Below are 13250 nucleotides of genomic sequence, written 5' to 3'. Positions count from 1 at the left end.
AATAAATAAATTGGTTGCAAAGTCGGTTCATACAATAATAATTCATGGTTCTATGTTACACAAAGGTGGTTGTAGTTCATAGGTCAAAGCCTACCAGAGATGTTCAAGAAATAAAAGAACTGTGTTTATAATCTTGTTTATAAATAGGAGCAACAATGGAAATGGGCACTTTTCACATGTAAGCACAAACCGCGACAACAATACTCGACCGATTGTAACAAACAAGGTGTTACTGTTAAAATCACCGTAATAACATTTTCCGTCTTCTGGTATTTTATTTTTTAGAATACGAGTGACAAAATTTTAAATTATGGGTGTTTTTCCAACAGCTTCGTTTCCTTTTTTGATGTCTTCAGAAGTTGAATGCACCAGCGCGTATAAACCATATGTCTCAACTCTCAACCCCTCAAAATACTCTTCAGAAAAGAAAGCCCGTTTAATCATTCATGTTCGGGAGGACAAGTCAGAGGTTATAAGCTTGAGTGGTTTCGCCAACAGATGGCTGGTCAGCACACTCTTATATAAGAACATAGCAATCCGTTCATCTCCACCTTTTTCGCTCAGTTTTTGGTAAGGTGGCTGTGATTAATTTATGGACGTTCTTAGAATCCAGTTATTTCATTGCGATTAAGGATGTCATCAAGAAAGCAAGCTAATCTTCTGAATGAGAGGTAAGATTATTAAATTTAGATGCAGTTTAAAGGCAGTGCATGGACACTATTGGTAGTTACTCTAAATAATTATTAGCATAAAACCTTTCTTTGAAACGAGCAATGGAGAGCTGTTTTGTAGTCTAAAACATTGTGAGAAACGGCTCTCTCTCTCTCTCTCTCTGAAGTAACGTAGTTTTTGAGAAAGAAGTTATCCAAATCAAGCTTCTGAAAGCACACAACTTCGTTCAAATTTTCACAGGTTTGTTATTTGATGCATAATATGTTGATGTTCAACAGAAGACTTCTTATTTCAAAAAGATATTCGAGTTTTTAAGACAATTATTGCCGACATCCGCAATGATGTCCACGCAGGAAATAATAATAGTCCATAAAAATTACACAACCTAGCGGCGTTACCGGTAGCGCTTCTCATCATTGTTCAAATTCATATATATTTTTCCATATTACCGCAATACTCAGAAACGAATTGTTTCTCAAATTGCAATATACTATGTACCTGTTACATTGTCCTTTGTACCGTGTGAGAAAAACATCCTAAGCACTACTGATTTTACTACGGTAGATGGAGTATCATAGACCACGGAGGTAGAAATATTTCTACCTTCATGTGGACCTAATAATGTCCGCTGCTTTTCAAAAGCTATTGGAATAACTCTTTTTGTGTTTGGAAATACCAGGTTAATTGTTGTAAGAAATCTGAATTACTTTGTTAATTACGTTGGTCTGGATTTTGGAATGCTAGCCCATTGCACTACGTAGACAAATCTAAAACACATCAGTGCACAATTGATGTATGGCATACCAATGAAATAGACCCTGTTTGTGTCTTACTGTCTACCATTTCCTTGTGAATGCTTTGCTGCAATGAAATGCTTGAAGTCTTGTGTGGTCTCATGAAGAAGTTTTAGAAGTTGTATGCTGTCGGTTGGTAAGGAAGGATTGTGCCTTTGATGATATGTAAGCTTGGAATTTGTGACACAGTCGGAATATGTCATGAAAGATATCAGGGCCATCGCAGATTTTCCTTTAAAATAATATTTAGTGTACAACAATGACTGCCTTTAAAAAAGTTGCTTGTTATTCTACCCATATTGTTTACAATATACGGTAATTCTTTGGATAACTTTCCGTATGGCGCCACCACTTTTTCACTCATTTTTACAAAGAGGGATATCTCATTGATGTAAATTAGATACTATATTATTTCATATCGAAGGAAAAAGTGTTGGCGACATACGGAAATTTTTCCAATTCTTTTTTTCATGATGTACTCTGATTATGCCGAGTGGAATCCCATGCCCGTATAACCAAAGGCTTTCCCAAAAATAAATCCATATAAACTCCACCGGAAGATGTGTCATGATGAATTTTAAAATAAAAACAAAACAAACGCAGCAATCAAATTATTACGCACATGTAGCAAACAACATACTGACCACTTTTTGAGTCCATCATTTTTTTTCTTTCTCTCCTATGTGTATGTATATATTTTTTCTTTATCGTTCTTATTTTTGTACTTGGCATTTTTACCTGTGAAATTAATAAATAAATGAATCAATCAATCAATCAATGGATGGAGAAATTAACTTGATTTGTGAACGGTACGTTTTACGTTTACGTTCATAAACGTAACTTTTACCAAACGAAATTCATCCATCTAGCTGTTTACAAAAATGGAGGTGACTATTATGAGCATTATTTATCTATAGAATTTCCTTTTTCTTCTCATTAGATTTTCCCTAGTTTGCTTAGTATTTCTGTGGATAACACCGGTTGTATTTGCCACAAACTATGGTGCTGATTTGGTCAAAGATGACAACGAGAGGTTATTTCTTCGAGATGTAGAAAGCCATATTCTAGAAACAGAACGATGGTTGCATGATCAAGCGGGTCAAGACGGAACAGGTAAAAAGAAATACTTCATCGGTGTTCTGTTTTTTTTTTATTACACAAAATTAGAGGGAAGGTGACAATTTGAAAACAAACTAATCTTTGTACAGTAAACTGAATTCAAAGTTTAGAAGTTATTCAAAGACACTGGACACTTTTGGTAACTACTCAAAATAATTTAGTAACGAGCAATGGAGAGCTTTTGATAATATAACACATTGTTAGAAACGACTCCTGATGTAACGTAAATTTTTTAGAAAGAGGCAATTTGTCACTCAAATATATTTGAAGTAACTAAAGTCTTCAGGCCATGAAGCCTTTTATCATGCATCTAAAAGCACAAAAATTTGCACAACAAGGGCGTTTTTCTTTTGCAACTTTGATGACAAATTGAGTCAAAATTTTCACAGATTTGTTATGTTATGCATTAAAGGAACACGTTGCCTTGGATCGGACGAGTTGGTCAAAACAAAAGCGTTTGTAACCGTTTGTTATAAAATGCATATGGTTGGAAAGATGTTTTAAAAGTAGAATACAATGATCCACACAAGTTTGCCTCGAAATTGCGTGGTTTTCCTTCTACTGTGTGAACTAACATGGTCGGCCATTTATGGGAGTCAAAATTTTGACCCCCATAAATGGCCGACGTGTTAGTCGACGAGGTAAAAAGGAAAACCACGCAATTTCGAGGCATGTTTGTGTGGATCATTGTATTCTACTTTTACAACATCTTTCTACCCATATGCATTTTATAAAAAACGGTTACAAACGCTTTTCAAAGACCAACTCGACCGATCCAAGGCAACGTGTTCCTTTAATATGTTGGGATACACCAAGGGTGAATACTGGTTTTTGACAATTACCAAAGGTGTCCAGTGCCTTTAAAACAAACAAGAAACCACAGTATAACAAATGTTAAATTATTTGCATCGGGGATAAAGAATATTAATTTTTGTGATTTTATTTTTACCCAACACCGATGTGTGTAAGCATTGTATACTTAGTACTTTCCCGAGTCCTGTGAAAAAAATATCACGGGCATTATTACTCGGGTAATCAAAAATTGTTTGGTTTTTAAATGACAACCGTAAATCTTTTTTCAAGATGGCGAGCTTCTCAAGAGATCAACACGTGATCCACATGACCTTCTTATGCAGTTTGGCTTCACTCATATGATGTCAGATCGAATGGCAAATGCTGTACGTGTGCTGAAGAATGTCTCGTCAACGTATAGTGAAAGGTGAGTACACCCCACGCACACGAACAGTGTGCCGAAAAAAGAACGCACTGCGTCTTTTTTCGGCACTTCCATCTCATTCTTGAGAGAAAAGAAAACAAAATGTATTAAAGTTATCTAATGTAATTGTTTAGCCAAGAAACATATTTAACGCTGAGATGGTAACAGATTGGTTTCCAGTAAAAGAATACCCTTGTAAAAGAATACCCTTGTAAAATAGATTTACTGGAAAACGAAACAAAAAAACACAAAAAAGGTGTGTACGAGAAATGTTCCGTGGTTCTTTTAGCGTACAGACAAACAGCAACATGAATGATTTGAATCTTTGTATGGTGAGAGTACAATCTGATGAGGTTTACGGTGGCACCATGTGAAAATATGTTTTGGGTAGCGGAGTTGTGATCTTTGTAAAAAGAACCGGTGGTCTGACACCTCGACGTTTCGTTAATGTCTGTTTGGATTTATGAGCAACATTGCTCTTTTATAAAGACGGTTATTAAAAATCTAATGTTTTGAAACAAGGCAAAAAATACCTAATGGCCTGATGTTTCGATCCTAGAACTCGCAACGTCAGGCCATAAAACAATTGCGCTTATACCATAGTGTCCTTTATGTTGGAAAGCAGTTTGCAACAGCTACGTGTAATTTATTTTCTCTTTTAAAACAACCTAAAAATTGAATTTCATACAGAACGCTGTCAGAGTTGTCCGGTCCAGCGAAGCGCGAACTGTGCAGTGCTGCTGGGGTTGATTACACCGTCAGTGACTGTCCTTCTACCTCAATATATAGGACCCATAATGGAGCATGTAATAACCCACTGAATGTCAATTGGGGTAAAGCTTTTACTCCATTTGTTCGTCAACTCCCGGCAGCGTATGCGGATGGTAAGTTATTAATCATAAAAAGATTGCTAAACTTTTTTAACAGTATACATGAACTTCTGTTTTTTTTTTATCTCCACAATGGATGGAATTAGTTCATAACTTCCCTTGAGAATGCACTATAAAGAGACCCGAATGAGCCTTCAAATGCGTTACTTTTTTGTTGAGGGTACGTGTTTTTCTTGTGCACATTATCAGTACTCTTTTATGAAACCAAATGACAAAAGAAGAAAGAATCTCAAAAGGGGAATTCTGCTACACAGTATGCGTTTTTTTTACAAGTGTTTTTCAAAAGTAACTCGCAAACAATGCCAATACATTTTTCCCCAATACACGAACCCACAGCTTTAGATAATCCACGACATGCAGAATCAGGTGAAGCCCTTCCACCACCACGGCTCGTCTGCTTGGGCACAATCAAAGACGCCGAGAAAGACCACGATAACAGCGCCGACCATTGGACGCTCCTCAGCATGCACTTCGGACAATTTCTTGACCACGATGTGGACCACTCTGCACTGGAAAACGGTACTTGAGACACCCCCCATACAAACAAATAAAAATAAAATGGCATCCTCGACATGGGGCAGATGGTATAAACCCCCACCCCAATCCCCTCATTGTTATATCAAACATAACAACAAAACTCTACAATATATACCGATGTGTATAAGGGTTAAACCAAAATAGATATTCGTTATCCCCAATACAAATTTCTAACTATATACGTCTATATAACTTCTGATATTACATGCACACAACGAAGACACAATAGAGAGGGGATGGCCAATGGTTCCATCAAAGGTTTTTAAAAACTGTATACTGTAAACTTCCCGCATAAAACTTTGAGATTTAAAAAGTAACAAGTTTCAGCAGCTGAGTCAGGCGAAGGTTCCACGTCGTCAGCCGGATTTTCTAATGAAGACGATCAGAGCATACTGATCGAAACGTCGAGTTGGTACATGCAACCGATTGTTTCGAGATCCACCAAAATGCTTTAGACACTAAGGCAGTATTGTTGACTCGATTCTAGTCAGACTCAAATTGCCACTAAACTTGCGACTTGATTTGACTTCGGGAATAATGACTTGACTTGACTTCGGGAATAATGACTTGAGAATTGACTTGACTTGGGGAATAATGACTTTTGACTTGACTTGACTTGACTTAAGCAGAGTTGACTTGACTTGATAAATATGACTCGGTTACACCACTACACCACGGTGTTTAAACCAAACCAAACAGTTACATTGCACCACCTGTTGGCAGAAGGTATCAATGAAACAAAGTACTGTGTTTCCGTTTTTTCCAACCAGTAAGCTGCACCTGTGAAATTACCCCAAAGTGTCTACCGATCATGATCCCAAGCAACGACTCTTTCTTTACCGCGCACTGCTTCAAGTTTCAACGATCCGTCGCCGTACCAGATGAGGATTGTAACACGTCACCAAGGCAACAGCTCAATCAGATTACGTCATTCCTAGACTTGTCTCAAGTCTACGGTAACTCGGAGACGCAAGGAAAGTCACTGAGAGATTTGTCCAAAGGTAATAAATGCATCAATAGAACGGGACACAATTCCCAGAGAGCTGCTTAAGCACAAAAGAGAGCTAAGTACAAAAAAATATGCTTACATGATTAAGGTTACCAAACAAAATACTATCTCCGTTTGCTATTTTTAAGCAGTATTTTCTTCTTAAGCAGCCTTATGAATGGACCCCATCGCGGACTCGGCCTGAGTCTACACTAACCTAAGTCGGGGGTCTTTATGAGGCTTGTGACGTCATATGCAGGTGGTCTTTAAAGAGCTTTCATTTCGTTCCTGCTTTTCATGATCCAGGTAAAGGTTTAATGCTATCTATCGATGACCCACACAGTGACGTAGGTCATGAACTACTACCGAACGATGAAGAACATAAAGATTGCATCATTGCAAGTCCACAGGTTAGTAAGGGTCTTTCGCAGACAATTTTTACAAACAGTAATTCAATTTAACATTTGATTAGTTATTTGAAAATAATGCTCCGTTATATTTTATCAATCTTCAACAATCAAGATGACAAATTTAATTTAAATAGTTCTTCCATACCATTCACTGATCATAAAATCATACTGTTGTAGATTTCATTTTAGGTCTAAAATTGTTGCCCACTCCATTTAGTTAGTTACTCCTTTTTAGTTTACTCTTGTTTTAATAATGGTACATGCATTGTATGTAGCCATTAAGTGTTTTATAAATGTTTGGCCAACGGTTCTTTTACTTTTTTGAACTGGTAGTTTATGTTTTTAAGGGTTTAACTTTTTTGAACTGGTAGTTTGTTTATGTTTTTAAGGGTTTAACTCCTATTTCTATGTAAATTTGTTTTATATGTAGGGGCATGTTAACTGGCTACTTGTTTTACACCTTTAATCTGTAAAGCGCCTCGGGCGTCTTTTAGACGGATTTTGTCGCTAAATAGTCCACGTCATCTTTTACATCTTTGTCAACTTCTGACTGAACCTTTGTTTTATCGTATTTTTGTTTCTTCTTTTAGCTGAAGTGTGGTCGTACGGGGGACGCTCGCGCGGCCGAGCAGCCGGGCCTAGCGAGCCTGCACACGGTACTACTTCGTCAGCATAACCGGATCGCAGAGAAGTTATCTATCCTCAACCCGGGCTGGAACGATGAGAAGCTGTATCAGGAAGCCAGGGCTGTGTGCATCGCAATGTGGCAACATATCGTGTACAATGAATACCTGCCTCCTCTGTTGGGATCTAAGAATGTATGTTTACATGGCGTCTTGTCAGCACCATTATAAGTAGGGGTTGTCTATCCCTTGAAACTAAGGACTTTAAAGGCACAGGGGTCGATTTCACAAAGATAAGATAGTCCTAACTTAGGACTAGTTCTAGGACTCTTTAGGGGTTATTTAAAACTTAAGGCTTATAGTCCTAAGTTACAAACTCGTCCTAACTCGAGATAAGTCGACTCTTAATCCACCCTGGACACGTTTGAATGTCAAAGACTAGCATTCTCACTTGGTTTATCCCAACATATGCAATTAACAAATCTGTGAAGATTTGGGGCTCAATTTGTCATCGAATTTGATGGGAAAAAAAGAGAAGAAAAAAATTCGTGCTGCAAACAATTGGTATGCTTTCAGATGCCAATAAAAGGTTCAGGTCTGAAGTATTTTCTCAACCAAAAAAACACGTTACTTCAGAGGTAGCTGTTTTTATGCTAACAATTATTTTGAGTAAAATACCAATATTGTACAGTTCATAAGGACACAATTTAACAACATTTAATTCATTCATGTGTTTCTTTTTCAGATGGCAAAGCACGGTCTCCAGGTCCACCCAACCTCGTACCTATTCGGGTACGACCCTCACGTCAACCCCAGCATCTCCAACGTGTTTGCTACTGCAGCATTCCGCATGGGACATTCACAAATTCCCACCACACTGCTCAAGCTGGATCGGGACTACGCAGAGGTAAAACAAAAAAGGGGGCAGGGCGGTTGCAAATGGAAGGATATGGGGGCATATCTGAAAAAAAGTATACGTCCAATTGTACCTAGGTATACAAATAAACCAATACCAATGTTTAAACAAAATTAATTTGATTTTTCATGTGTTATCTTTGGTTTTTTATTTATTTAATTAAGTTTTAAGTATGATTGTAAAATATATTTATAATATATTTGTACAGTCGTACACGCTTATTTGTTTCTTTTCCCAATTGTAATTTATTTAATTTGTAATGTTTGCTTTAATTTCCTTTCCAAAGATGTTTCTATTTGTATTAGATATTACATAGGCCTATGAATAATGTTGCACATTGTCCTTCCTTGTAATTGGGGGCTCGTTCGCTGTTGATTTAGTCTTGTCAATATACCATGTCTTTAGGTTAGGTATGACGACGTGGGTGGATTCAGTTCTTTACTCATGCGCCGCGTATAACCACATTATGGAACTGATTATTTTGTACTTGCGGGATATGAATATGTAAAGAAAAAAAAACATCAGGGATACTAAAGTTGAATCGATACCTCAAAAAAGAAAAAGGAAATAAGGAATCACAGAAGATTCTCTTTCTCTGTCTTGCAGATAGAGCACGTGAAACTGGACGAAACCTTCTTCAACGCAACTCATTTAGTCACGAGTCCCGGACAGAGCGGGATGGACGCATTCTTGCGTGGGATGATCGTACAGAAACTCCTCACGATCGACCTCTCACTGACGGCTCCGATTACAAAACATCTATTTGCTGATCCCGAAGATGGGTAATGGTTTTATGTAGTTATAGTCTTTTATCAAGGCGCCCGCGGCTGCATTGAAGGTACACAACACAAAGAGCACTGCCAAGTGACAACACGAAAAAAGTCTAGCGATAGCCGCAAAGCACCTTTTACCAGTTCGCTCATCAACTAATTTTTAAGGTCACCTGGACATATTTTTTCTTTTTCTTCAAGAATTAGAGTATATGTTAATGAACAATAAAATAATTTTTTGAGTAATTGTTTGCAACGATTTATATGTTTAAAAAATAGATAAAGTTGTTTGGGTTGACTCCGCCTACCCCTTTTGTGACGTCAATCGAGGCAGACTTTGCCTCGATCGAACATCGAACACGTACGTGCAAGTACATGCAAGTCCTAGTCGTGAGTTTGTACGTTTCGAAAAAAAGGTGTACTTTATTTCTTGCATTTTTCCGCCAATGTCGACCAGGTGTATTGCTGCTGGTGTATTGCTGCTGGATGCAGCAAAAACAACCAAAAATGGGGTCAGTTTGCAAAGTGGTCCGGTCCGACGTCTTTTCCAGCGCTGTGCAGCAAACACTTTGAGCCGTCGTGCTTCAAATATCGCGCCTCGATTGAAATCACAAACAGCGCCATCTCTGGTCGGGCCTACTTTTAAATTTGTTAATAAAATGGAAGCCACTGTTTATTCATATTCTACTCATCATAACACATTATTAACAAGTAACAAAATCTTTATTTTGACAAAATACCACATCCAGGTGACTTTGATAATCACCAATGCTACCACAATCATAACTATAAATACATGTAGACTTTAAGGGTTTAACAAATCACCACTTCATAAACTTTTTAAAAACCAGTGCCAAAACAAAAGTATCCTTTTCGTGAGTGTGTTTTCATCCCACTGATAAGCCCCACCCACTTTCCACAACCTGAGTCTACCGATCATTACCAAAAGAAAATACGAGTTGCTTTCTTAGGCAGCAGCTTTTTTTCTTTTTTCTTTTGATAAGTTGTGTTTAAAAAAGTTTTGTTTTTATTATTAAATGTCTGTGTTCGATCCACAGTCAAGGTCTAGATCTAGCTGCATTGAACATACAGAGAGGTCGAGATCACGGTATTGCCGACTACAATGCCTGGAGGAAGTATTGCAAGCTACCTGAAGCGGGTAGCTTTGATGATCTGCTGGACGTCATGTCAGAAGCGTCTGTCTCGGTTTTTAGAAAAACTTACGCGTAAGTAAAACATTTTTTTGAATGTATGCTTCAAACGAATTTGTTGACAGAGGATGTTGCTTAAAAACACTATTGTTGCACAGTTATTTTTTTGCGTTCAGATGCCTAAAAAGGGCTTAAGCTGAAGTCTTTTATTATTTGACCGAGAAATCTCTTTCTCAAAAACTACGTTACTTCAGAGTGAGCCGTTCATAAAGTGTTATACTATCAACAGCTCTCTCAGTTTTGTTGTTCACCATTTTCTTTTGACAGATCCGTAAATGACATAGATCTATTCCCAGCTCTGATTGGTGAGACGCCAGAGCGTGGTCAGCTTGTGGGGGCTACCCTAGCGTGCTTGATTGGTGAACAGTTTCATCGATTAAAGTTCGGTGATAGATTCTGGTATGAGAATGGTCTTGGGGAGCAAGCATTTAAGAGAGGTAAGTTGGGGTCGGTGTAAAATAGTGAAAAACACCTTTTTTTGTTCGCCATGCCACTCTTGCAAATAGCCACATGCAGACAACTCTTTTTTTTAGTGAAAGTCGGGTACTTTTAACTCGATTTAGAGCAAAGTTCGTCCCACTCTCACTCAAAAAGAGCGACACCGATTTATAGAAATATCTCAATTTGCATAAAATGTTTTTAGTTGTAGAATATATTTATGAAAGATGAATGGAATACATTGCTTTACAGCTCAACTGCTTGAGATCCGTAAAGCGACGATGGCTCGAGTGTTGTGCGACACAACGAATGACGTACCAACAATCCAACCCTATGTGTTCCGTGTAGCAGACACCGGCACGCCACCAGATAATGCGTAAGTCATCGTCATCATCATACTCATCATCATAATTGCCTTGTTCTCATCCAGTGTAGGATAAAAGCCCTCATACCATAGTGAATGTCATTCATTTCTTGCAGTTATGGTCCATGTTGTTTCGCATATACCCTGATCTCATCTTCTTCTCTATCTACCTCTTTTCGTATGTAAAAGGAACCCTGTTTCAGCCCCAGGAGTAGGAAAAAACACAATTGTAGCCCACACCTTGAAGTGGCCTTCATCAGGCCTTGTGTGTCTGGCAACTTGCATAAAAAAAAACTGTTACGGTACAAACTCACAATTTCACTGGTACTGATCACTGACAGAGTATACATTTAATTAAGTTTTACCCTAACCTGTACCACTTGTTTATCTTTCTGTTGCGCAGCATAACGTCGTTTTATACATACAGCAGAGAAAACCACTTCCCTGATGACGCAGGCGACATGCCTGGGTTCTTCAATGGTAGGGTATCCTGTCAGGGTGATGACAACATACCTGAACTCAATCTTGAACCTTGGACAGAGGGTTATGGTAAGCTTTTAAATAATCACCTTGAAAACAAACCGCCATTTTGTAGAACCAAGTTGTTGCCTCATTGACAAAATGGCGGACTGTGATACTTCACGAAATAAGATGTAAACTAATCAGTTTCGAGGTAGTTTAGACACGTTCCAACATTGGCAACAACAGAGAAATGTATCAAATAATTATAGTTTGAGATACTTGTGTAGATAATTTTTTTTTTCTTACTTTAAGTTAAACAAACCGTAATATAAAGTACAAAACGAAGGCCTATTGTACCCATAGCGCCCAATCAAAAGCCCAATCAAAAGTTGCAAGATCGAAAACACAGTATCAGTTCTTTTCCTCGTTCTTTTGTTTACATCTTACATCAACATGTTTGTTTTCCTTTTCGCAGTTGACGTCACAGAAGACGATGGCTTGGATGTTCCTTTCGGTGGTTAATAGATTATACAACTACAAAGACGAGGGAAAAAACAAAATGGCCGACACTGAGTGCCACACATTTAACAAATCCGTCTACTTGCCTATTCCATTGTTATCATGGCAGGAGTGGTTGATATTTTTTATTTTTGCGTAATTTACAACTTAATCTGTTTTTTTATTTGGCTACAGCTTTACAAATTTTAAATAAAAATCTGGTGTAGGAAATTTCTTTCATTAAGAAACCTCTTGATGTTTCTAGAACTTGTTCCTGATGTTTCAAGAAATTAACACAGTTAAACTGCGTTTAAATTTCACATTGATGCTCTTTTAAATTTTAGTAGTTTAATAAAACAAACATTTTGTTTTTATTTGGCTTAGTTTTAAAAGGTTGAACAATTTCGGTGTAAGAAAATTTCTTTGATAAACAAACCTTATTTCTGATTCTAAAATGATTTGCCTTGTTCTAAATCGATTTTAACACAGTTGCATTGTGTTTAAGTTTCACATTATTGCTCTTTTGAATATTGCTCATTATTGCTCTTTCGTGTAATTTTTTTATTTTATTATATAATATCTGATTTAAATTCGCATGGCTTTGAAAAATCAAATTAAACAAATACGGAGCACGTACATTGTGAGCGCAGTTTGTTTACACCGTTTCGTCGTTATAGATCTGCCGTTTAGCCCCCGTCCATAATCATCTTTGACCCTTCATCATTTCACATGGCCTTTTTTTAAATACTTTTTTTTGACGAATATTCCTAAGCACCACCCTGGTGTTTTGTGTAAGCCCATCATAAGGGTCACTTTTTCTTTAAATCAAACATATTTTTCGGAAAACTGAACATCAAGTTTCTTGTCAATGTTTGTCAGGTCAGTCGATGCCCCAAACCGATAATTGGCTGCTTATTTTTGTAAAACAAATTTAACTTGCATGAGGGTTCCAGTAAAACATAATTATTTAAATGGAATTGTCACGAGAGGGCGCCGTGGATGGTAATTATGTCATAATTCCTTTAATTAAACTTTGTTCATACATAAAGACCGTGTCAACATTCCAGATCGTTTTGTTTGCAGACCTCAGAATGAAGCCCAGGAATATTTGTTTTCATACCATCTTCCGGTTTCAATCGTAAGTAAAAGAAACAAGGGGTTATACTTTGTGTGAGATCTGTGCGCTACTTCAAGAGCTTTCACATGGTACAAATACATTGTACTTTGTTAGTAGCTATACCATGCAGACAAGGGGATAATTATGTATCAATTATCAATAGCAGCATGCACTGCAACTATTAAAAGATGTAACATCATTATGAAGAATATTCCTTTGTATATA

At 37.4% G+C, this 13250-nt stretch overlaps 1 protein-coding gene across 1 annotated transcript; it reads left to right on the top strand.

Moving 5' to 3' along the window:
• Window positions 1–520: 520 nt before the first annotated feature.
• Window positions 521–13145, top strand: LOC139938871 (salivary peroxidase/catechol oxidase-like). Its single transcript, XM_071934518.1, has 15 exons — window positions 521–671; window positions 2407–2579; window positions 3669–3804; window positions 4492–4685; window positions 5028–5210; window positions 5999–6229; window positions 6523–6626; window positions 7217–7444; window positions 7995–8156; window positions 8772–8947; window positions 9994–10161; window positions 10414–10583; window positions 10837–10960; window positions 11352–11497; window positions 11886–13145. The coding sequence occupies exons 1-15, from the start codon at window positions 634–636 to the stop codon at window positions 11930–11932; spliced, it is 2280 nt and encodes a 759-aa protein (XP_071790619.1). The 5' UTR covers window positions 521–633; the 3' UTR covers window positions 11933–13145.
• The last annotated feature ends 105 nt before the right edge of the window (window positions 13146–13250 follow it).

This window comes from Asterias amurensis, chromosome 6 (assembly GCF_032118995.1).
Source record: "Asterias amurensis chromosome 6, ASM3211899v1".
NCBI classification, from domain to species: domain Eukaryota; kingdom Metazoa; phylum Echinodermata; class Asteroidea; order Forcipulatida; family Asteriidae; genus Asterias; species Asterias amurensis.
The sequence above is the reverse complement of the archived record's forward strand: the minus strand, read 5'-3'. Positions and strand labels throughout refer to the sequence as shown.